The sequence below is a fragment of the Aulonocara sp. 'chitande type north' Nkhata Bay genome, linkage group LG12, assembly GCF_057382095.1.
Source record: "Aulonocara sp. 'chitande type north' Nkhata Bay isolate Kocher_YH1m ecotype deep benthic linkage group LG12, A_spYH_male_GT1.1, whole genome shotgun sequence".
In the NCBI taxonomy this organism is placed as follows: Eukaryota; Metazoa; Chordata; class Actinopteri; order Cichliformes; family Cichlidae; genus Aulonocara; species Aulonocara sp. 'chitande type north' Nkhata Bay.
This window is the reverse complement of record NC_141355.1, coordinates 1,440,686-1,467,828: the sequence shown is the minus strand read 5'-3', so window position 1 is coordinate 1,467,828 and position 27,143 is coordinate 1,440,686. Positions and strand designations below refer to the sequence as shown.

Genomic DNA, 27,143 nt, shown 5'->3' with positions numbered 1-27,143 from the left:
AACTCAAAATTCAGTAATTAATTCATTTCAGTGCATACATTCAGATTCAAGCATTCACACTGCAGTTTCTTCAGAAAATGCACTTTCTAGTTCTATTTTATTCTTCCGTACGTTTTTTGAAAGCCTACTCCTTCAAAACCGTTCAACTTAGAAAAACCATTCAAACATCGTTAGATTCCTATTATTTTGGACATGACTGCTTCTATTTTTCTCATTTTTAACATTTATATTTTTAATTTTATTCAACTTTATTCAACAAAAATTTCCCATGTATTTCAATGGGGAGACCCTTCAAATCCTCATTCAACTTACTCATTTTTAAACTCTTACTACTTCCACATACATTGACATAGAGCCACCATTCAAACTTTAAAACGAAGACAAGACATTCAACTATTCAACTTGTATTTATCTTTTCAATATCTATTATACTTTTTCTTCAGTTCCAGTTTAAGTTTCATGATGTTTTTTCACCCGTTTCAGAGTTTATAATGGGTGTGTATGGGACGGAATGTTGGGGCTAGAGTGAGACAGCTCAACTGCTAGAGTGAGAGGAGCAAAAAAATTAATCTTAAAATCTTTTTTAAAACTGCTGCTGTGTCCGCAGCGTTTGCTCTACAGGTATGATTTTACCCTCAAAACGTAGCCATGGCTGTCCTCTTTCATCCAATGTGTTTACTATTGTACTAGGTGTTATGGTTCTTTCATAAATGTCACCAATGCACAGCCTCCTCCCTCCAACTCTTCCATAGACTCTAATGTTAAAATGGCTCAGAAGGTTCGTTTGAAAATCAGAAGAGCATGGTGTCTTTACACTGTCACCACGTCCATATAATAAACTCCACAGGCATGAAAACTGAGAATTAGGTAGACTACACATGGCTGTCGCTCACGGTGAAAGAATTTTGTCAATACGACATGTACTTTTCATTTGGGAAGAATTTGTTTGGGCCTGACTTTTCTGTTCATTTTAAGCAGCAAAAGTGAGGTGCATGTCTGTGTACGTGTGTATGGAGCCATTGGGTGCAGTCACTATAGCAACCAGGCTCACACCTGCCTGCTTAACGAGCTCTGCCTGCCACTCTGCCAAGATTCATCTTAAACACTTCTCTTTCAACTGCTGCTGTGTCCACAGTGTTAAAGCCACCATTTTACCCTCAAAACGTCGCCATCGTTGTTCTCTTTCCAACATCTTGTCTTTCAAAGCTCAGAGATGTAAACTTTTTAAACTGTGTGGATCCAAGTGGAGGGATCACATTTTAGTCATTCAGTGATTCAAAGAATATGACCTTTTAATATTCTTTCAGATGTTTTCTGACTCTAAATGTTCTTTTCTCATTTCTTAGGTTTTTCTAATTTACAATTAAAACATTTTCAGTTTTTTTCCAACTCCTTCTTCTGTGTAACCTTCAGCTTTTAGCAGTTCAGCACCTTTGTTTTCAGGTTAAATTCGGGTTTTTTTTGTTTTTTTTTAATCTCATTCAATATTTTTAACTCAAAATTCAGCAATTAATTCATTTCAGTGCATACATTCAGATTCAAGCATTCACACTGCAGTTTCTTCAGAAAATGCACTTTCTAGTTATTATTCTGTATTCCGTACGTTTTTTGTAATCTATCTCCTTCAAAACCGTTCAACTTAGAAAAACCATTCAAACACCGTTAGATTCCTATTCTTTTGGACAACACTGCTTCTATTTTTCTCATTTTTAACATTTATATTTTTTATTTTATTCAACTTTATTTAACAAAAATTTATAATGTATTTCAATGGGGAGACCCTTCAAATTCTCATTCAAATTCCTCCTCTTTAAACTGTATCTACTTCCACATACATTGACATAGAGCCACCATTCAAACTTTAAAACGAAGACAAGACATTCAACTATTCAACTTGTATTTATCTTTTCAATATCTATTATACTTTTTCTTCAGTTCCAGTTTAAGTTTCATGATGTTTTTTCACCCGTTTCAGAGTTTATAATGGGTGTGTATGGGACGGAATGTTGGGGCTAGAGTGAGACAGCTCAACTGCTAGAGTGAGAGGAGCAAAAAAATTAATCTTAAAATCTTTTTTAAAACTGCTGCTGTGTCTGCAGCGTTTGCTCTACAGGTATGATTTTACCCTCAAAACGTAGCCATCGCTGTCCTCTTTCATCCAATGTGTTTACTATTGTACTAGGTGTTATGGTTCTTTCGTAAATGTCACCAATGCACAGCTTCCTCCCTCCAACTCTTCCATAGACTCTAATGTTAAAATGGCTCAGAAGGTTCGTTTGAAAATCAGAAGAGCATGGTGTCTTTCCACTGTCACCACGTCCATATAATAAACTCCACAGGCATGAAAACTGAGAATTCAGTAGACTAGAAGCTGCTGTCGCTCACGGTGAAAGAATTTCGTCAATACGACCTATACTTTTCATTTGGGAACGATTTGTTTCGCCCTGACTTTTCTGTTCATTTTAAGGAGCAAAAGTGAGGCGCATGTCTGTGTACGTGTGTATGGAGCCATTGGGTGCAGTCACTATAGCAACCAGGCTCACACCTGCCTGCTTAACGAGCTCTGCCTGCCACTGTACCAAGATTCATCTTAAGCACTTCTCTTTCAACTGCTGCTGTGTCCACAGTGTTACAGCCATCATTTTACCCTCAAAATGTCGCCATTATTGTTCTTTTTCCAACACAGTGTCTTTCAAAGCTCAGACATTTAAACTTTTTAAACTGTGTGGATCAAAGTGGAGGGATCACATTTTCTTCATTCAGTGATTCAAAGAATATGACCTTTTAATATTCATTCAGATGTTTTCTGACTCTAAATGTTCTTTTCTCATTTCTTAGGGTTTTCTAATTTACATTTAAAACATTTTCAGCTTTTTTCCAACTCCTTCTTCTGTGTAACCTTCAGCTTTTAGCAGTTCAGCACCTTTGTTTTCAGGTTAAATTCGTTTTTTTTTTTTTTTTTTTTTTTTAATCTCATTCAATATTTTTAACTCAAAATTCAGCAATTAATTCATTTCAGTGCATACATTCAGATTCAAGCATTCACACTGCAGTTTCTTCAGAAAATGCACTTTCTAGTTAGTGTGAATGCTTGAAAAGCATTCACAGTATTGTTATTCGAATCTTTATTATTATTATTATTATTATTATTATATATTCCGTACGTTTTTTGGCATCTCACTCCTTCAAAACCGCTCAACTTAGAAAAACCATTCAAACACCGTTAGATTCCTATTCTTTTGGACATGAATGCTTCTACTTTTCTCATTTTTAACATTTATATTTTTAATTTTATTCAACTTTATTTAACAAAAATTTATAATGTATTTCAATGGAGAGACCCTTCAAATCCTCATTCAACTTACTCATTTTTAAACTCTTACTACTTCCACATACATTGACATAGAGCCACCATTCAAACTTTAAAACGAAGACAAGACATTCAACTATTCAACTTGTATTTATCTTTTCAATATCTATTATACTTTTTCTTCAGTTCCAGTTTAAGTTTCATGATGTTTTTTCACCCGTTTCAGAGTTTATAATGGGTGTGTATGGGACGGAATGTTGGGGCTAGAGTGAGGCAGCTCAACTGCTAGAGTGAGAGGAGCAAAAAAATTAATCTTAAAATCTTTTTTAAAACTGCTGCTGTGTCCACAGCATTTGCTCTACAGGTATGATTTTACCCTCAAAACGTAGCCATGGCTGTCCTCTTTCATCCAATGTGTTTACTATTGTACTAGGTGTTATGGTTCTTTCATAAATGTCACCAATGCACAGCCTCCTCCCTCCAACTCTTCCATAGACTCTAATGTTAAAATGGCTCAGAAGGTTCGTTTGAAAATCAGAAGAGCATGGTGTCTTTCCACTGTCACCACGTCCATATAATAAACTCCACAGACATGAAAACTGAGAATTTGGTAGACTAGACATTGCTGTCACTCACGGTGAAAGAATTTTGTCAATACGACTTTTACTTTTCATTTGGGAACGATTTGTTTCGGCCTGACTTTTCTGTTCATTTTAAGCAGCAAAAGTGAGGCGCATGTCTGTGTACGTGTGTATGGAGCCATTGGGTGCGGTCACTATAGCAACCAGGCTCACACCTGCCTGCTTAACGAGCTCTGCCTGCCACTCTGCCAAGATTCATCTTAAACACTTCTCTTTCAACTGCTGCTGTGTCCACAGTGTTACAGCCATCATTTTACCCTCAAATTGTCGCCATTATTGTTCTCTTTCCAACACCGTATCTTTCAAAGCTCAGGCATTTAAACTTTTTAAACTGTGTGGATCAAAGTGGAGGGATCACATTTGAGTCATTCAGTGATTCAAAGAATATGACCTTTTAATATTCATTCAGATGTTTTCTGACTCTAAATGTTCTTTTCTCATTTCTTAGGGTTTTCTAATTTACATTTAAAACATTTTCAGTTTTTTTCCAACTCCTTCTTCTGTGTAACGTTCAGCTTTTAGCAGTTCAGCACCTTTGTTTTCAGGTTAAATTTGTTTGTTTTTTTTGTTTTTTTTTAATCTCATTCAATATTTTTAACTCAAAATTCAGCAATTAATTCATTTCAGTGCATACATTCAGATTCAAGCATTCACACTGCAGTTTCTTCAGAAAATGCACTTTCTAGTTAGTGTGAATGCTTGAAAAGCATTCACAGTATTGTTCTTCTAATCTTTATTATTATATCATCTTCCGTACGTTTTTTGGCATCTAACTCCTTCAAAACCGTTCAACTTAGAAAAACCATTCAAACACCGTTAGATTCCTATTCTTTTGGACATGACTGCTTCTATTTTTCTCATTTTTAACATTTATATTTTTAATTTTATTCAACTTTATTTAACAAAAATTTATAATGTATTTCAATGGGGAGACCCTTCAAATCCTCATTCAACTTACTCATTTTTAAACTCTTACTACTTCCACATACGTTGACATAGAGCCACCATTCAAACTTTAAAACGAAGACAAAACATTCAACTATTGAACTTGTATTTATCTTTTCAATATCTATTATACTTTTTCTTCAGTTCCAGTTTAAGTTTCATGATGTTTTTTCACCCGTTTCAGAGTTTATAATGGGTGTGTATGGGACGGAATGTTGGGGCTAGAGTGAGGCAGCTCAACTGCTAGAGTGAGAGGAGCAAAAAAATTAATCTTAAAATCTTTTTTAAAACTGCTGCTGTGTCTGCAGCGTTTGCTCTACAGGTATGATTTTACCCTCAAAACGTAGCCATCGCTGTCCTCTTTCATCCAATGTGTTTACTATTGTCCTAGGTGTTATGGTTCTTTCATAAATGTCACCAATGCACAGCCTCCTCCCTCCAACTCTTCCATAGACTCTAATGTTAAAATGGCTCAGAAGGTTCGTTTGAAAATCAGAAGAGCATGGTGTCTTTCCACTGTCACCACGTCCATATAATAAACTCCACAGGTATGAAAACTGAGAATTCAGTAGACTAGAAGCTGCTGTCGCTCACGGTGAAAGAATTTCGTCAATACGACATGTACTTTTCATATGGGAACGATTTGTTTCGGCCTGACTTTTCTGTTCATTTTAAGCAGCAAAAGTGAGGCGCATGTCTGTGTCGTGTGTATGGAGCCATTGGGTGCGGTCACTATAGCAACCAGGCTCACACCTGCCTGCTTAACGAGCTCTCTCTCACTCTGTGCCAAGATTCATCTTAAACACTTCTCTTTCAACTGCTGCTGTGTCCAGAGTGTTACAGCCATCATTTTACCCTCAAAACGTCGCCATCATTGTTCTCTTCCCAACACTGTGTCTTTCAAAGCTCAGACATTTAAACTTTTTAAACTGTGTGGATCAAAGTGGAGGGATCACATTTGAGTCATTCAGTGATTCAAAGAATATGACCTTTTAATATTCCTTCAGATGTTTTCTTTTTTGTTTTTAGTCTAAATTACTTTTCTCATTTCTTAGATTTTTCTCATTTACATTTAAAACATTTTCAGCTATTTTCCAACTTCTTCTGTGTGGTTTTCAGCTTTTAGCAGTTCAGCACTTTTTTTTTCCGGGTACAAATTTCTGTATTTTTCATCTCATTCAACATTTTTAACTTAAAATTCAGCAATTAATTCATTTCAGTGCATACATTCAGATTCAAGCATTCACACTGCAGTTTCTTCAGAAAATGCACTTTCTAGTTATTATTATTATTATTATATATTCCGTACGTTTTTTGGCATCTCACTCCTTCAAAACCGTTCAACTTAGAAAAACCATTCAAACACCGTTAGATTCCTATTCTTTTGGACAACACTGCTTCTATTTTTCATATTTTTAACATTTATATTTTTAATTTTATTCAACTTTATTCAACAAAAATTTATAATGTATTTCAATGGGGAGACCCTTCAAATCCTCATTCAACTTACTCATTTTTAAACTCTTACTACTTCCACATACATTGACATAGAGCCACCATTCAAACTTTAAAACGAAGACAAGACATTCAACTATTCAACTTGTATTTATCTTTTCAATATCTATTATACTTTTTCTTCAGTTCCAGTTTAAGTTTCATGATGTTTTTTCACCCGTTTCAGAGTTTATAATGGGTGTGTATGGGACGGAATGTTGGGGCTAGAGTGAGACAGCTCAACTGCTAGAGTGAGAGGAGCAAAAAAATTAATCTTAAAATCTTTTTTAAAACTGCTGCTGTGTCCGCAGCGTTTGCTCTACAGGTATGATTTTACCCTCAAAACGTAGCCATCGCTGTCCTCTTTCATCCAATGTGTTTACTATTGTCCTAGGTGTTATGGTTCTTTCGTAAATGTCACCAATGCACAGCCTCCTCCCTCCAACTCTTCCATAGACTCTAATGTTAAAATGGCTCAGAAGGTTCGTTTGAAAATCAGAAGAGCATGGTGTCTTTCCACTGTCACCACGTCCATATAATAAACTCCACAGACATGAAAACTGAGAATTTGGTAGACTAGACATTGCTGCCGCTCACGGTGAAAGAATTTTGTCAATACGACCTATACTTTTCATTTGGGAGCGATTTGTTTGGGGCTGACTTTTCTGTTCATTTTAAGCAGCAAAAGTGAGGCGCATGTCTGTGTGCGTGTGTATGGAGCCATTGGGTGCAGTCACTATAGCAACCAGGCTCACAGCTGCCTGCTTAACGAGCTCTCCCTGCCACTCTGCCAAGATTCATCTGAAACACTTCTCTTTCAACTGCTGCTGCGTCCACAGTGTTACAGCCATCATTTTACCCTCAAAACGTCGCCATTGTTGTTCTCTTTCCAACACCGTGTCTTTCAAAGCTCAGACATTTAAACTTTTTTAAACTGTGTGGATCAAAGTGGAGGGATCAGATTTTAGTCATCCAGTGATTCAAAGAATATGAACTTTTAATATTCATTCAGATGTTTTCTGACTCTAAATGTTCTTTTCTCAGTTCTTAGGGTTTTCTCATTTACATTTAAAACATTTTCAGTTTTTTTCCAACTTCTTCTTCTGTGTAACCTTCAGCTTTTAGCAGTTCAGCACCTTTGTTTTCAGGTTAAATTCGTTTTTTTTTTTTTGTTTTTTTTTAATCTCATTCAATATTTTTAACTCAAAATTCAGCAATTAATTCATTTCAGTGCATACATTCAGATTCAAGCATTCACACTGCAGTTTCTTCAGAAAATGCACTTTCTAGTTATTATTATTATATATTCCGTACGTTTTTTGGCATCTCACTCCTTCAAAACCGTTCAACTTAGAAAAACCATTCAAACACCGTTAGATTCCTATTCTTTTGGACAACACTGCTTCTATTTTTCATATTTTTAACATTTATATTTTTAATTTTATTCAACTTTATTCAACAAAAATTTATAATGTATTTCAATGGGGAGACCCTTCAAATCCTCATTCAACTTACTCATTTTTAAACTCTTACTACTTCCACATACATTGACATAGAGCCACCATTCAAACTTTAAAACGAAGACAAGACATTCAACTATTCAACTTGTATTTATCTTTTCAATATCTATTATACTTTTTCTTCAGTTCCAGTTTAAGTTTCATGATGTTTTTTCACCCGTTTCAGAGTTTATAATGGGTGTGTATGGGACGGAATGTTGGGGCTAGAGTGAGGCAGCTCAACTGCTAGAGTGAGAGGAGCAAAAAAATTAATCTTAAAATCTTTTTTAAAACTGCTGCTGTGTCTGCAGCGTTTGCTCTACAGGTATGATTTTACCCTCAAAACGTAGCCATCGCTGTCCTCTTTCATCCAATGTGTTTACTATTGTACTAGGTGTTATGGTTCTTTCATAAATGTCACCAATGCACAGCCTCCTCCCTCCAACTCTTCCATAGACTCTAATGTTAAAACGGCTCAGAAGGTTGGTTTGAAAATCAGAAGAGCATGGTGTCTTTCCACTGTCACCACGTCCATATAATAAACTCCACAGGCATGAAAACTGAGAATTTGGTAGACTAGACATTGCTGTCGCTCACAGTGAAAGAATTTTGTCAATACGACTTTTACTTTTCATTTGGGAACGATTTGTTTCGGCCTGACTTTTCTGTTCATTTTAAGCAGCAAAAGTGAGGTGCATGTCTGTGTCCGTGTGTATGGAGCCATTGGGTGCGGTCACTATAGCAACCAGGCTCACACCTGCCTGCTTAACGAGCTCTCTCTCTCACTCTGCCAAAATTAATCTTAAACACTTCTCTTTCAACTGCTGCTGTGTCCACAGTGTTACGGCCATCATTTTACCCTCAAATTGTCGCCATTATTGTTCTCTTTCCAACACCGTATCTTTCAAAGCTCAGGCATTTAAACTTTTTAAACTGTGTGGATCAAAGTGGAGGGATCAGATTTTAGTCATCCAGTGATTCAAAGAATATGACCTTTTAATATTCATTCAGATGTTTTCTGACTCTAAATGTTCTTTTCTCATTTCTTAGGGTTTTCTAATTTACATTTAAAACATTTTCAGTTTTTTTCCAACTCCTTCTTCTGTGTAACCTTCAGCTTTTAGCAGTTCAGCACCTTTGTTTTCAGGTTAAATTCGTTTTTTTTTTTTTGTTTTTTTTTAATCTCATTCAATATTTTTAACTCAAAATTCAGCAATTAATTCATTTCAGTGCATACATTCAGATTCAAGCATTCACACTGCAGTTTCTTCAGAAAATGCACTTTCTAGTTATCATCTATGCATCCTTCAGTTTGATTCATGGATTTAAAAAATGTTGAATAATCAAAATATTGGTTTTGGAACTGGTTAAAAATATAACAACAGCTCGTGTCAGAACAAACGACCAAACATCCTCCAGCTTCTGTCTCCTGAGGGGCTCCAGGCAGGGATGCCCACTCTCCCCTTCACTGTTTGCAGTTTTTATCCAACCACTAGCAGCAGCAGTTAGACAGGCTGCAGTAATGAAGGGCATCAGATGCAAGAATGTAGAACATAAGGTCAGTCTCTGTGCAGATAATGTGTTGCTTTCACAAACCAATCTCTCTGAGATAGTCACGCTAATAAACTCTTTTTCAAGAGTTTCAGATTATTCAATAAACTGGTTAAAATCTGTAGTTCTTCCGTTGAATTGCTCCTTCCATAATTCTTCTTCTGCCCCACTGCAATCTGGAAATATTAAATACTTAGCTATTAATGTTTCTACTAAGCTTGCAGATTTAACTAAATTAAACCACATCCCAGTTCTAAAGAAAGTAGGAGACGATCTGGCTAGATGGAAATCTCTACCCATATCACTCATGGGAAGGGTCGCTGCAATAAAAATGATTGTCTTGCCAAAAATAAATAAATAATTCTCACTGATCCTGAGTGAACCATCACCAGACTGGTTCAGATCTCTGGATTTGTCCATTTCTAAATTCCTTTGGAAAGATAAACCCGTGTATCAGATTAAAAACACTACAAAGGACCAAGGACAAAGGACTAGATCTGCCTAACTTTCAACAACACTTCTTAGCCCACAGGCTTCATCTCAGGATGGTTTAAACACACCCTCTTAGATGAGCCCTGGGCAGATGTAAAACTTTGCACTAATCCAGAGATTTCAGACCATTTATCAGCTCAAACATCAAACGACATGATGCTTTAAAAGCATCAACATCAGCTCTTCTCTGACAGCATGGTGGGAGTTTGTAACAATGACGGAGTCTTCATGCAAACGCCTATCTGGAACAACCCTGACATACTACAGAACAATGATATGATAAACTCCCAGATTGGAGTTGTAAACCCCACCCCAACCAATCACAGCAGATGGCCCCGCCCCTCCCTGAGCCTGGTTCTGCTGGAGGTTTCTTCCTGTTAAAAGGGAGTTTTTCTTTCCCACTGTCACCAAAGTGCTGCTCATAGGGGGTCATATGATTGTTGGGTTTTTCTCTGTGTTATTGTAGGGTCTGCCAATATAAAGCACCTTGAGGTGACTGTTGTTGTGATTTGGCGCTGTGTAAATAAAACTGAATTGAAAATAAAGGAATTAAATACTTGGAACATATATTCAAAGGAACAGATATTATTCCGTTTGGCAGTAGTTATACAAAATGTGTTTAACAAGAAAAGACTTCAGAATATCAACTAATTAAATCTATAGTAAAAAAAAGAAATTTAAGCCTGGTCAAGTCAAATTACAACTACCACCAAGTGCGGTATAATTCCTTAATTTCAAACCCCCTAAATTACTGTCTAACATATATAGGACACTCTATAAAATCAATGAATCAATATGCCCTCCTGTTGCAAATGGGAGGCGGATCTATCAGTCAGCTTAGACCAAAACTTCTGGTCTCAACATGTTTAAAACCTTTCAAGTGATTAGAAATCTACAATTACAATACGCAATACTACACAGAGTGCACCACACAGGTCAGCAGATGTTCAGCAGGGGTTTTACAACAACTGCTTACACTGTCAAAACAATATACATGACAATTGCATCCACGCTCTAGGTTCAGAGGTTTTGGTGAAGGATATGTGAAGACTTATCAGAGTGTCTGAAATGCAGCATTCCAGCCTCCCTTTTAGTTTGCTTATTGGGCAACTTATTATGTCCCTGTGGAGATGAATACAGTCCACATGGCTCTCACTGTCCTCATGACGGTCCTCATGAACTGGTGCACCAGGCCTCCCCCGGCACCTGATCCAACTCACCATCAGATAGTGATCAGTCGACAGCTCAACCCCTCTCTTCACCAGAGTGTCCTGCACACATGGTCGCAGCTCTGATGACACAATTACAAAGTCATTCAATCATGATGTTCATTATGGACAAACTGTAACAAAACGGTGCTCGGGTTCAGATCCAGGAGGCTGTCCAGGTCTCACTATCATCGCCCAGCGTTGAAGTCTCTCAGTATGACAGAGTCCCCAGGTGGAGCACCCTCAAGGACCCTCTCAAGGACCCTGCCCAGGGACTCCAAGAAGGCTGTGTACTCTGAACTGTCGTTTGGCGCACAAGCACAGACGACAGTCAGGACTCGTTCCCTGACCCAAAGGCGAGAGAACAAACCCTCTCATCCACTGGGAGAAACCCCAACATACAGGCAGCAAGCCGAGGGGATACTAGGATACCCACCCCACCGCCTCTCACAAAGGGCAACTCCTGACGGAGACAGAGTCCAGCTCCCCTCCAGCAGACTGGTTCCAGAGCCCGAGGTGTGCTTGAGGTGAACCTGACGCTTTCTAGCCGGTACCTCTCAGCCTCACACACTAACTCCTTCCCCATCAGAGAGGTGCCACTCCATGTCCCAGTCGCTAGTTTTGGTAGTCGGGGATCAGCACCCCAGGGCCTCCACTCCTGGCTGATAAGGTAGCGATTCACGCTACCTTATCAGCCAGACCAGGGACCACGATCTTCCCCAGTCCCCCAAACCCCTGACAGGCCATCACCCTCCTCCCCCTCCCTTTCTCCCTCCTCCCCACACCTGAAATTCACTGAGGAGATGATGGAGCGGGTCAATGCTGGGCTCAGATCTACCCCCCGGCCCTTTTTGTCCCCCATAAACCCCCCACCAGAGCAGCCAAAGGTTCGCCATCGAGCCCCACCCTCAACAGAGCAATCGAAGTCACATTGCCCAGCCTCGCCCCCCTTAGTTCCTCCTTACCACCTTCATGCTCTGTCTCCACAGTCTGATGTGTGATGTGTGGAGGGTCCGGGCTGTGAGGATTATGGCAGTGGTGACTTTTCCCAGGAGAAGCTGGGACCCTGTTTACTAGAAGGTTTTAAAATCTCTGTACTTTTAGGTGACAGGAGACATGTGGCCTGGTCAAAACACAGAGAGCTGCACTCTAAAAGATCTTTAAACATAGTAAACATACCTTGTGTGCCACAGACTGCTCCCAAACACGAGCGGCCAAGTAATACCTCTAAAACACTTAAGTTGGCTTTATTAAACGTTAGATCTTTAGCTGGGAAAACATTTTTAATTAATGATTTAATCACTGAGCACAGCCTTGATTTTATGTTTCTAACTGAAACTTGGTTGGACCAAAGTAACAGTGTAGCTGTTCTCATCGAGACGACCCCTCCTAACTACAGTTTTATCAGTGAGGCCAGGGTGAGCAGGAGAGGAGGAGGGGTTGCTGTCTTATTTAATGAATCATTTCAATGTAAGCAGCTATCTCCTGGAAGTTTTCAGTCTTTTGAATATGTGGCTTTACAGCTGAAGGCCCCATCCAAAGTTGTGTTTCTTAATGTTTACAGGCCTCCCAAATACTGCACAGACTTTTTTAATGACCTCAGTGAACTGCTGTCTGTGATCTGTGTTGATTTTGACTGTGTAATTATTGCTGGGGATTTTAACATCCATGTTAAATCCAGAGCAGTTTCAGTGCTGTGGTTCTGTCTGAATACAGACAGAACCACAGCACTGAAACCGCTCTGACCAAAGTGTTTAATGACATATGTCTGAATACAGACAGTGGAAAAATGTCAGTCCTAGTTTTACTGGATCTCAGTGCAGCATTTGATACAGTTGACCACAACATATTACTCAAACGACTGGAGAACTGGGCAGGTCTCTCAGGAACTGTACTAAACTGGTTCATAACATACGTAGAAAACAGGAAATACTTTGTATCAATAGGTAACTTCACATCTGAGCAGACAAGTATCACATGTGGAGTTCCCCAAGGTTCCATCTTGGGACCCCTTCTGTTTAACATCTACATGCTCCCACTGGCACAGATTATAAACAACAACAAAATAAACTACCACAGCTATGCAGATGACACACAAATATATATCACAATGTCACCAGGAGACCGAGGCCCTGTACAGGCTCTTGGTAAATGCATTGAGGAAATTAATGACTGGTTGTGCCACAATTTTCTCCAGCTAAACAAAAACAAAACTGAGGTAATAGTCTTTGGCGCCAAAGAAAAACGATTACAGGTCACCAGAGAACTTCAATCTATACATCTAAAAACCACAAACCAGGCGAGAAATTTGGGTGTAGTGATGGATGCAGACCTAAACTTAGAAAAACACATTAAGACAATAACAAAGTCAGCTTACTATCACCTCAAGAATATATCAAGGATAAAAGATCTGATGTCTCAACAGGACCTGGAAAAACTAGTCCATGCATTCATCTTTAGTAGGCTTGATTACTGTAACAGCATCTTTACAGGTCTACCTAAAAAATCAGTCAGACAACTACAGCTCATTCAGAACTCTGCTGCTCGAGTCCTCACTAAGACCAAAAAAGTGGACCACATCAGTCCAGCTCTGAGGTCTTTACACTGGCTGCCTGTCCGTCAGAGGATAGACTTTAAAGTTCTGATGCTGGCCTATAAAGCTCTGAATGGTTTAGGACCAAAATACATCAGTGACCTCCTGACCCAGTATGAACCTTCCAGATCCCTCAGGTCATCTGGATCCGGTCTTTTATCAGTTCCCAGAGTCAGAACCAGACACGGAGAAGCTGCATTCAGCTTTTATGCTCCTTATATCTGGAACAAACTCCCAGAAAGCCTCAGATCAGCTGAAACACTCAGTTTATTTAAATCCAGGTTGAAGACTCACCTGTTCTCAGCTGCATTTGAATAAAGCACCAAATCCACACTTTAAGCTTAAATTTCAAAACTTACATTTAACTACTGATTTTATCTACTGTTTTTTAATCAATTTTAAATCATGCTTTTTATTGTTTTTGTTTTTTAATGTCTCTGTAAAGCACTTTGAATCACCTTGCTGTTGAATTGTGCTATATAAATAAACTTGCCTTGCCTAATATACATATACAGAAGATCATTCAACAGCTACTGATTAAACTCAGATGAGACATGAGTCTTAGCATACATCAAACCTAATAAATCAACATACAAACCACATTATTAACATGATCAGTCACCATATTATGACTCACACAAGGAGGTTTTTGTATTCCTGTGATTCCTGGTTGGTGGTTGGACAGCACGTCCCTGTCTTAAGAGGGCAGACCTGGCAACATATGACATTACTGGAGTTTAGCAAAGTCCAACATTTTCAAAAATTAGATCTCCCCTCATTGGTCTACTATCATTCAAACTTAAAGGAAGCCTTAATATTTAGGAACAGTCATCTCTTCTTATTCCAGAATTTGGTTTCCTTTCTCTTCTTACTCGCTTAAATATATTTGAATAAGATATTCTCCCCAGGACCCCTCAGAAGGGGGGCGTCCCAGTTTTTGTTTCATCTGTTGTCTTTATCGAGGTTTTCTCTTGAGTGTCAGTCATTAAGTAGTTCCTCTTGCACTCGGTGCACCGTGTTCAGGGTACATGTGTGTCCACTGTAATGTTTACCGTGGTGTGAAGCGTTAGTGTTTGTATGTTTTACAGCTGGATGCTCAGCGCTTAAGGAAAGAAGAGGCCTTGATGGTTGCAGATGCTTTTCGCATCGCCTTTGAACAACAGCTGAGGAAGCGAAGTGAGGAGTTCCTGCTCGTAGCCGAGGCCAATATTAAGAAATCAAATCACTCTAAAGCTGAAGGCAAGTCTGCTGTCAACATAACGTCCTACACTAACTGGATCGTTTGCTTTTGGACTGGTTCTGGGTCTTCTATAGCACCTTTCTACTCTTCTGAGCACTAAGAATTTTACACAACTTGTGCATTCACCCACTCACACACCAACTAACATTCACACGCATTCATCCTCCGATGGATGCATCGGAGAGCACTTTGGGGTTAGTATCTTGCCCAAGGATATTTGGCATGCAGACTAGGGGAAGCCAGGAATCGAACCACCAACCTTCTGATCAGTAGATGCCTGAGACTAGGGCTGGGCGATATGACCCAAAATTCATATCTCGATATTTTTTAGCTGGATGGCGATATAAGATATATCTCGATATATTTTTTTAAAGCCATAAAGTAAGAACAAAAAGAGAGTTCTTAGTCAAAGCTGTGTCCCAGATGTCACACTTTTATTAACATAGAGCAGATGTACATAACATTTTCTCAAAAATAAATTATGAGCATTTATTAAATAATCATGGTCCATAAATAAAAGAAAACAATGTTGTTTTTGTGCATAACAAAAAGCTCACAATTATTAGGTGTTCACACAGCTGGTCAGAGAAACGACTCTCCCCCGACCCACACAGAATCAGCTGCAATAACTAAAGATACACATGGACTTGATTTATTATTTTAGGTGAAAAAATAAAAATAGTGCACAAATACTTAACAAGGTACTAAAGAAGTACAAAGACAAACACTGAAACCCCCTAAAAAGCTCAGAACAGAAGCTGCCACTGATGCGCCTCTCGTGGCAAAGCAAAAACTAACTTGTGTATTGAAGCCACGCAAATTTGACCTCCGTTCAAAATAAATGTCGATTTTTTCCGTGGAATAACTTTGGACAAATCAGACACAGTCACTGATGGAAGCAGTTTGTTTTAAGTGATAGTAATTATGCAGAGGACGGTGGACATTACGCTCACTTGTCTTCATTTGTCTGTTCGGACATCAAAGCTAAAGGAAGCTGGCACGGGAACGTTTGCACTGCGACAGTGAAAACGATGTAAACAAATCATGTTACAAATGCTTCTGTTTTGTCTACAGGTGCCAACAAGAGTCCTTTAATAAGTGTAAGTAAGAGGCTGAAGGCATTGCTCCCCTCTGGTCTGGAGATGAAGATGCCTGATGAACATTTAGAGACTCTCTACAAGCTGCTGGACTTGGTTAGTATCTCGTCTAAGATCTTGTTGTCGTGAGAAAGAAAGAGATCGAGGCCCCACCGCTGCTCAGCTTCTTCTGCAAAAACATTTCTCTGTGATAGAACGGTTTCATCAAGAAATGTTAATTTATAGAAAAACTCCGAAAATTTAAATACAAATGCTCGTCTGTAACCTGACAACGAAAGAAGTCCACTAGTGACCAACCGTCTGCAACAAAGTGATGTGCAACAAGCTCTGTGGGTGGGCCTTTGTAACAAATGTTATTTGACTTTTAATACTGTGTTTTCTGGTGTAGCTGAACGACAAGGAGGAGGCCCTGGCCCACCAGAGGAAGGTGAGCATCATGCTAGCCCACAGCGCTGAGGAGCTGCAGAGACAGTTGCATATGGGTTCCAGTTGCCAGCTGCAGGACCCACCAGAACCCAGGATTCAACAGAAGCAACCCCAAGCTCCACTGGAGAACCAGAGCCAGTCTCAGAAAACATCTGAGACATCAGAACCTGAGGTTGAAGTGTCATCAGAGTGCAAACTCCACAGTCCACCACAGCTCTCTGAGTCCAGGACAGAATCAGAGGGTGTGTGAGGCTCATCAAAGACTAGCAGTAAGGTACTGGCTAATTACAGGAGCTGCAGCCAGTTATCGTCCTGATCTCCCCACATGAGGAAATACACTGAGGGTTCTGTCTGAGCACTCGGGCTTTACTCTGAAGTCCCAAACTGTGACAGGTTCATTTGTGACCTGTCCAGAGTATACCCCAGTCCTATCATGGCTGGAGATGCATTATATGTTGCATTGCATGTTCATCCAATATTATAATTTTATCTTAGTCTGTAAAATCAATTGCTTACACAACACATAACACAACATCAGCTCTTTGCAAGCATTTGAAACCAAGGCTAGCGACGGCCCAGAGTGGCGTTAATGTCTCCTAAGCAAAGCTCTGCCATCCCAGCCAGGCAGGCCGTCTGATTATCAACCTGCCTGTTATGCAGTCAGCCTCATAGAGCTGAGATAGACAAAAGTACTGGGCTACCTCGTTGCCTTTGAATTCAGGTGTTTAATTCCAGATCTTAGCCACGCCCTCTGCCTTTATATTTCATCCTAGAGTCTTTCTCACTGAATTTGAGGGTGATACTGTAAGGTTTGATCCATGATCAAAAATTTCTTCCTCCTAAATGGTCTCTAATCAGCTGTGAGTTGTGTAATTGCAGAGTGAAAGTGGAACCACACAGTCATGAAATGACAGCATGCAGGAAGTTACAGAGCAGGTTCAGCGAGTGCTGCGATGCCCACTGTGTAAGCGTTGCTGTGTCAGTGACGCGTGAGCTCTCCTGGCATGCATATGAACAACATGCAGGAGTGTATGCAGCTGCTGTAGGTGTGACACGTAGGCTCTGGGGCCATCGTGGCTCAAGAGTTGGCAGTTCGTCTTGTAACCGGAAGGTTGCCGGTTTGAGCCCCGGCTCGGACAGTCTCGGTCGTTGTGTCCTTGGGCGAGACACTTCACCTGCCGCCTGCTGGTAGGTGAATGTGAGAGTGAATGAATAGTGGAATTGTACAGCGCTTTAAGGGACCTCGAAAAGCGGCATATAAATGCAATCATTATTATTATTATTATTATTATTATTCTTGTACTGTTGTCCACGTTGCATCTGTGCAGATTCTAAAGCATGCTGTGGCTTCTCCTCTGCTCACACACAAAGGTCAGCTGGGAAACACTGGGTCCTGCTATGATGTTATTTTGACACTCACCACCTACTTAAGCATTGTTGTACAGACCATGTATCAACAAGCTTGAGTGTTGGCTTGGCTTCCAAAGTCCCCACGTCCCGATCCAGTCGAGCTACAGATCAGGGATCGAGTCCATGCCTCGACAGGACAGGCAGCTACAGAGAGGCACCAACACAATATGAGGCAGGTGGTTCAAACCTGACCAGTGTAGGTTAAAGCACTGAGAACAAACAAGGAAAATGAACATACATGAAAACTCGATTATGATCTGGACTTTGGCTGATTCCTACAATCGAAAACACGTGTTTGGGTTGCTGGATCAGCTGTTCAGGTGAAGGACAGGTTTGTTTTTAAGCTGGAAGATGACATCTGTCGTTTAACCTGAAACTGCAGCTCAGGAAGTAACCAGCAGAGGGCAGTGTTTGTGTGTGCGTCTCTGTGCGTTCATGGCTGTGGTACCTGCAGCTTCCAGCTTTGTGTCACTGAGCTAACACTGTGTTATTGACATCTCTGTTCATCTTTACAAAATATCAGTACTGTAACCCTGAGATATCGACATTACAGTTTAATTTAATGCAAAGAGACGATCGTTTATGGTGGATTTCAAACTAAAAACAGTCAAAATGTTTTTATTATAGTTTCCAAAAATGATAAGTGAACCATGTGATACTCAACCACAGATGTTTGTTCCTGACAGCATGAACATGTCGTTTAGTTCCTCATCATGGTGCCACATACTTTGAGGTACCCGTCACTACACCCGAATAACAGCTGACTCTGCCCGTTTCATTGGTTTTTACATTTATATTTACACCAAAGGAAAGACGAGTTACAGCCCTGCATTTCTCATCATTTCTCAAACTGCTTCACTGATTCCTCATTTTTGCTGATAACGACTTGCACATAGTTCAGTATACACCAGTGCAAACTGACTTTGTGGATTTTAACCATTGAAACATGTGAAGTTGACTGTTTTTACATTTGTATGAAGTATACATGTCTTCACAAAGAGCGCGGTGGAGTGATTTTCAGCTTTGAAATTAATTACTGTTAAAGTAAAACTTTGAAGGATTGGAGAGCGAGCAGTGAAACCTGTAATCTCCAAATCTGTATTAAAATGATTTGAACAGAGAAAGAATCAGAGAAGTACAAAAAAAGAGCTTTCAGGGGTTAAAACTCTGATACGAACCTCGTGCAAAAGATGTTATATGTATAAATATATGCATGTGTGTGTCTCTCTGAGACGTTCACAGCACATCTTGTTTGTGTACAAAGTAAATCAATAAAATAAATGTTTTTCTTGACTCTTTGCTCGAAGTTCCAGCTGCTGCTTCAGCAAATGAAGCCAATAAGACAAATGTCAGTCATCACAGTTCACCAGTGACACCAGTGACTGGATTCTTTAATCAGCCTGTGACTACTTCCTGAAGTGATAGCTAGCATCTGAACTCTGTACTGTGTCATTTCCACCTCCTGTGTCTGCCCCATTAGCTTCAGATAATGGCCAAGCTTTCCACACAGGCTGGCCCACAGCCTTGGAGCGCTCAGCATCACTGATTGCAGGCATTCTGGGAATTGGACTGACAGCAACCAAATAAATGGAATGAGAACTGAATTGCAATAGGAGGTAATGCTATGGAACAAACACGCTGTAAAATGACAACTTCTAAGTGAAAGGAAATCAGCATGTTGCAACATTTAGTCATTATTATTTCTATTTATTCATTTATTTGTAACTGAAAACATCCAGGACAAAACAAAAACACCCTGTTTAAAAAACAACTGTGAAAATGATCATGTCACTTCATTTTATCCTCCACTGAACCATCTGCTGCACACTGACAACAACATGTTTCCCTTTGAAATGAACCAAGTTCATTTTTTTAAATTCTTTCATTGGTCCTTCAGGTAAGAATCTCATTTCTAACCGAGACCTGACATCATGGCAGCAAAGCTCAAACACACTTGCACCACATAACTACTCTGCACAAACATGTGACACAATAACAGATGATTAACAGAAACATCCACGCTGACTAACAGAGTTCTTCCTCGTTCCTTTACGGTGGACTTAAACTCCCCCACAGTAACACTGTCCAGGAAACAGCGCATCTAAAAGCCTTTTTCCTCGTTCTGTTCAGATTTTTGGGACAGTCAGTTGTATGATACGATTTTACACATATAAACACGCGAACACGTTACTTTTAAATTCAAATTTTATTTGTCACGTACACAGTCATACACAGTACGATATGTAGTGAAATGCTTGGACAACTGCTCGTGACCTAAAGAAAACAAAAAAAGGAAAAGGCTATGAATAAGATAGGAAATAAATATGAAAAATTAAAAAGGGTAAATTTAACTAGGAAGGAATAAAATATAAATTAAGGTTAAAAATGAAATAACTGTACAACACAAATTAGAATGAAGGGTAAATTTAACTGGGAAGAATAAGATAAAATATATAAATTAAAGTTGAAAATAAAATAACTGTACAACAAAATACACAATATAGAACTATATAAGAATGTATGAAGAAATATAAATAAATATATACACAATAACAGCAGCTGTACAAGTATTAACTGGAAATGAAGAATATAGTGACCAGTGTTGTGCAAAAACAACAACAATTAATTACTTTACATTTTAAAGTAAGTATTAGTTCATCATATTATCAAGTATACAGAATTATTGCAGTAACAGTTACTGACGTGGGTCCTGTTGCACTGGGCCCATATTTGTGATGTGACTGAAACTATGAGTGTTTCTCCACACGTCCACATTTTTAATAGACTCATGGATCGAAGGTCGTGGCTGCATTTAAACATGTTGCTAATGCTTCTGAATCTAACATCCCAGATGCCCCATTCTGGAGGTGGATTCCTGGATTAAAATGACTTTTGTCGTGTATTTGTGAGCACTGAACTTTCCCGTACTGACAGGCCATGGCTGTGGGTCGCAGAGCCAGCCTCCTGCCCTCCTCTGCACGGGAACAAAAGCAGAGATGCAGTCAGGAGCTTTATGGGCCGCCTGCATCCCCAGGGCACTGTATGTGGGGCACCCCGAGCCTCCAGGACTTTCATGTTTTGCACTTTGTAAAATATTGACACTCCCTGGGCTTTCAAAACTGCACCATTGATTGGCGCTTAAGCCTCGCAGCTGGACTCTGACCAAAGCTGCTTCGTATTATTGGCGTGATTAATTAAAAAGAAAATGGTTTTAGCATGGCTGGATACACAGACGGGCTGCAGCCGCGACATGGTGGGACATGGCATTACATACAGACGCGTTTGCTCGCATGCACACGCATGAGCGGCGTACTGCGATGGCTGAAGGGTGAGGGGAGGTGTATGAAACACATTAACCCACAATGCACTGCTGAGTTTTGACAGATCCCTGCTTCAGGGCTGCTGAATTCATGAGCCATTACTCCTTCTCCTAGTTGGTGCATTATGTTCCATGTCATCTGCTATTAGTGGTGCAGTGACTGACATCCATTGAGAAAGCCGGTGCTTTCTGACACTGGCCAGCTGATGGGGCCAGCGTGGTGTTCTTGGGCTACGATGAAGCCACATTGTTGTTTTGTTTCCAGGCCTCCCTCTTTTTCTTGCTCATCCAGTTGCATTCATGCCTGCAGTAATCAGGACAATATTGCATCCTCCACAACGTCAAAGCAGCTATTGTGGTGCACAGTGAGCTCCAGCTGGCCTGCTTTACTCTTTTAGGGTACAGTGAGCTGGGGTTACCACCTTACATTAGACTGTTCATGTCACGCAAGCTGTGATGTGGAGTTGATGTTTTTAAGGACAAAAATCCTGAAGCCTTTAAATTATTAGAAATTCAGCAAATATAAGAAATAAGTCTGTATTTACCATCTGTTTGCTCCTTTTCTGTGTATATAAGCAAACTGCATATGCTGTAGTATCTAATATCTCTGCCTTAACAACTGTGATGTGTATGAAACTGGGCCATGATCTCAGGAAGTATGCTGACTTCCTGTTTCAAATGCAATCTGACTGTATTGTAATTGTGACCATCACAGATACAGGAGTATATTTGAGTAACCCCCCCACCCCCACCACCTATTAGCCCACAGTCTAAATAGGCCTAAAAGGTTATGATGGAATTCGTCCCTGCCTGTTGTTGTTTACGCACTTCTTAGCGAAGGTCAGTGTATTGACCAATCTGGATATGGGGCAAGCATGACAAAACGCTGACATATAATCTGTGTGGCCTTGATGCTCCATTAAATGATCGATTCAGCTGGTTTGGGCTGGGGTGGGTGGGTGGGGTAACCAGGGACTATGAAAGGTCAGTAACTGTTAGTTCATTGCTGGAGTGATTAATAAATCAATAGGAACAGCAGAGAGGTCCAGTAAATAAAACAGTTCCACCGAGTCCTGACCTCTCTGCAAACGGATGAATGAGGTGAGGGTGTGTCTACCAAAAGACCCCCCCTCTCTGAACCCCCATACATACTGCTGACTGCTGCTGCTATAGAAACAGATGAATATTATACTAATATTCATTATTTTAATATTATAGTCATATTCACATTATACTAATCTTTAGTATACTAACGATCTGTTACATTAGACAGTCATGCATGTTCTGGTTACATTAGTTGTATTTGTTTCTCTTTTTTTGTGAAATAATCTCTACTTTTACAGGATTTGTTTCTGGTGTATTTTGTTGATGATGTTATCCTTAGAAAAGTACATAAACTTCCCTCCTGACAGACAAATAAGCTAACCCCGAGGTTATTTATTATTTATTATTATCCAGACTTTGTCTGAATGAAGCAACACAGACTACAGCAGGGGGAGCCAGGACAAAAGGTCAGGGGGGAGATGTCGTAACCCCCACACAAGATTGGTACCACACTGGGTACCCACTTAATGTCTGCTGGGAGATGTGAACGCAGTATTATGGACAATATCTACTGCGACCATCACTGAACCAACCAGCTGATCTACAGCACGGCAGCAGTGACCAGGGAGATGCTACAAGATGAGCAGTAGCCTCCATGGAGAAGGAGGCTAGAGGCCAAGATGAGGGCAGCTGTAAGCTGTCCACACCTGAGGCCAAAGAGCCACAGCCTCGGTCAGCTGCTGGAGGAGGCAGGGAGAGAATAAACCAGCTGTTCTCCACAGAACCAGCCAAGGTGTAACCTCAGTGACGGGGGAACAACACGAGAACATGACCTGTAGTGTATGTGCTGATGGTGTGTGTGTGCATACACTCTGTACATACAGCAGAGATGTTTGTGCTTCTCTGTCACGGATTCACGTAACTTAGTGTTGTTAAACTGTTGTTATGAACAACATCGATAAAACAAACAACATCAGTAAAAGCCGACATGTATGCAGTCATGATGTGTTGTTATGAACATCTTGATGAGATTATTTAATTGAGCTAAAGTCGATAATCTCTCCCACACACACGCACGCACACACACGCACACACACACACACGCACACACACGCACGCACACACACACACGCACGCACGCACGCACACACGCACGCACACACGCACGCACACACACACGCACGCACACGCGCACACACGCACGCACACACGCACGCACACACACACGCACGCACGCACACGCGCACACGCACGCACACGCGCGCGCGCGCGCACACACACGCACACACGCATGCTCTGTTGGTTATTCTTTTAATGGACTTCCAGGTTGTTTGTGATTGGTCAGTACCTTCCTTGGCATATCCTGCTGTTGATGTTTTCAGGCAAGAAAACTAATAAACAGTAATTAGAGAAAGCGAGTGCACGCGTACACAGGGAGGCTGCAGTTTATGTTCATGCTGTTTGTTCATCAGCAAATTGCTCACCTTTGCAGGCAATGCTGCACTAACACATTTAAGCGACAGGGGGCAGTAGCGCCCCATGCCTGGGGTGTGCTGTAGCCCTGCGTGTGAGAGAAAAGAAATGGTTGCCACATGTTTCTCGTCTAATGCACTGGAGGATGTTTGAGTGGATTTCAAACATTTCCCTCGGAGGCATCTCTCTTGAATTTTCTCCATGTAGGAAGAAGATGAAATGCAGCAGCTTCTGTGGTAATGACTGGAACACACACACACACAGCTATATATTTGTACTTGTTTCCTTTTTATTTTCTCAGCAACCAGTGTCACGAAGAATAACAGCTTCATATTTACAGAGTGTAATTAAATCTGCATTTGTGACACACGACAAACAAGCTGCAGACAATATTATTTAAATGTCCTTTGACTCTAAAACACAGGCTGATCTATTGTTCACAGCTCAAATGAACTGTGTCTGCTTTAAAGACTTGAAACTGGGACGAACACGTACGAGTCTTTAAATGAAGCTGAAGGTTCATTTAACTAATTAGGTTGTTGTTTTTTAAACATTAAGAAGCTGGTTGGTTGGACAGCTTCCAGAAAGCTTCAGTCCTGAGCAGCAGAGTCGCAGTGCTTCTTCTACTATAGCACTTTACTAAAAGCAGCTAAAACACAGGTAAACATAAAGGTCAGCTGTGATTTACTGGATCTGACTCTGAAAGCACACATCAAGGTTTCACTATTATCACTTGTAAACATGACTAGCAAACAGTGCTGTAGGCTGAAAGAAACCTCTGTCACTGATTCAATGGTGATAATTGACGCGTAGCAACATTTGGGTCCTTGAAGAATAATTTTGATAATAAATAATACGTGAAATATGCACACAGAGCATGTGTGTACAGTTTAATGTTGGAATAAATACCAGAAGCAACATGCAAAAAGCAAAGTACATAATGTCAGTTGGTTTCTAAAGGTGTCTAACCGCTGTGCTCCAATATTTGTACACAGCACATCGATTTTAAATATAATGTAAAAGTGATTATTTGACACAAATGCAGTTGAACTGGGAATCCTATAAGATTTGTATATTTAATATTCAAATGGATTTAACCACATTCAAACTGATCACATACTGAAGCATACCTGCTAAAATGAAATGTAAATAAAATAAAGGAGCATATGCGACTGGTGTTCACCAGTGTCTGAAGATTAAGATTAAACTGAAATGACAAGTTAGTTGAGCCGGTCTAAAATCCTGTCTCCATGTGACATGAATGAATTTTCCAGCTGAGTGAACGCCATTATTGATCCCACACGGAGACACTTCTAGAACTGTGCCCACACCGAAGTTGGCTTTTGGTTAAATGTTGGACAGTCGAGTTAAAGACGAGGACGTTTCTGTCTGACTGTCCTGGAGAAATCCAGCTGCTTTTGCATTTATTATTTGAGCATTCAAATCCTCTTTGTTCGCTGTGTTTTTGCCTCAGTAACAGTGAGCTGTTCCACCTCACTGATGTTTGACTCATGTGTCCAAAGCGACACTCACAGATGTCATGACGTCGGGGGTGGTACCCCTGCTCCCAGAAGGATTTATTCTAGCAGTTGGCCTTTGAGTGCCACTACCCACTGCCGTCCTCTGCTCCAACAGTCCATTGGTCTTTAATAATCCTGCTGCTGTGGTTATTACTGGGATGCTCATGAATGAAGCCTGATGCAAAACATTCTTTCGTACGGTCTGTTGGTCATGTGTTTGGCACTGTGTCTGCTAATAACATCTATTGGAGGTTATGAATCCGAATTTCAGGAGCGGGACCACGCCTCCAAACACGCTCCTTCCTGTTGTCATCTATATAGGTTCCCCCGTTAGTGCCACAGGCCTGGATAAAACACAAGGCATTCACAACTAAGGGAGGCTGCAGCTGAGCCAGTAATGACTCAGCTTACAGACGTGATAAGGAACAGGAAGAGGAACTACACGGACCACCAACCCTTTCCATGGGACGTACCATCGACAAAAACAGTTGGTGGCTGACATCAAGAAAAATTACCCGTAGGTAGAAAAGGTTGGTGTAAAGGACAGCACAGGAACAGGCTCTAAGCACCAAACAGGCTGCAGGCCGTGCCAAGGGCCCCGAAGACTCTCCAACACATGTAAGCTGGGCCCATGTACACTGAGAGGCAGCCTCCAGTGGCTGGGAAAAGTATAGCAGCATCAGAAATGAGAAAATAGGTTCAAAGTATCAGGTCTGAAGGAACAACTGAACAACTGGATGATGTGAAAAGGTCTGAAATAAAGACGTATTTACCTGTTGTGACTGGAGGACACACACAGGGTGGGTATATGCTAGGGGTGGGGGGAAAAATCGATACTGTGTAGCATCGTGATATTTTGTTTGCTAATAATGTATCGATACAGGGACAGCAGAAATCGATATTTTGTTACAAAAAAGGTTTTTGTGCTCTGACTTCAGAGCATGTTGATCCTTTTTCTGAGCAAGAATCCTGACATTCCTTCACTGTCCAAATGTGTTTAACATGTTTTATGGCAGCAATAAACATGACAGTTTACTTATTTTAATTTAAGACACGTTTTATTTTAATTAAGTTTAAAACTTTTTTATTTAATGTGAAATTATATTTTGTTTTAATTTACTTTCAAATTCTTCAGTTGCTGAAGGGGCTGCATAGTTTTCATATTGCATAGTTCAGAATAGTTATAATTGTACCAGATGGTTGCATTCAGTTAAGTTGGACTAGACTGTAATACAAACCGTTCAGTTTGTCAACAATAAAACTGAACTGAGAGAAAGACTGAGTGTGAGACTTTGTTATTAGATAAAATGAATATTGATAAAGTTTACCTTTATGTACAGAATCTGAATATCGCAAAATATTTTTAAAAATTGCAATAATATCGTATCGTGCGTTAAGTATTGTGATAATATCGTATCGTGGGATGTTTGATGATTCCCACCTCTAGTATATGTCTGTATCTATCTATCATCAGTGTTTTGTGATTGAAAATACAATTAAAATGAAGGTGAAGCACACAGCAGCAGCTAAAGTGTGATTCATTTGGCAGAAAGCTTATGAAAGACTGACACTGTTACAGTATTAAACCCAGTGTGTCTCTTTGTCGGGACGCTGTGAGGTCTTTCAAACGCTGCTCCTGTCAGACGAGGAGTCCCAGCATTCAGTGTGTGCTGTTTTCAGTATGTAATGACAGAAATATAACAAACATAATAGATACATAGTTGCATATAATCAGTAGAAAATTCCATGAGCTGAGAAGCACCGACACTGTAAACAGAATAAACAACGATGCTGGACAGTTGTTCACGTGGGGTTTGCAGTTTTTAGACGTCCCAGTCTTTCTGCCAGCGCGGTGATATTTGGTCTGTCATTATGCTTCAG

The 27,143-nt window shown here is 40.2% G+C and overlaps 1 protein-coding gene across 3 annotated transcripts in view; it reads left to right on the top strand.

Annotated features, from left to right (window-relative positions):
* ccdc125 (coiled-coil domain containing 125) overlaps positions 1 to 19,265 on the top strand; it is an 82,490-nt gene extending 63,225 nt beyond the window's left edge. For all 3 annotated transcript variants that reach the window (XM_086313134.1, XM_086313135.1, XM_086313133.1), the window contains 3 exons: positions 14,822 to 14,972; positions 16,048 to 16,166; positions 16,459 to 19,265. In XM_086313134.1, coding sequence (XP_086169260.1) covers positions 14,822 to 14,972; positions 16,048 to 16,166; positions 16,459 to 16,746 — 558 coding nt within the window. In that variant the 3' untranslated portion in view covers positions 16,747 to 19,265. The remainder of the gene's footprint in view (positions 1 to 14,821; positions 14,973 to 16,047; positions 16,167 to 16,458) is intronic.
* Positions 19,266 to 27,143: the final 7,878 nt, after the last annotated feature.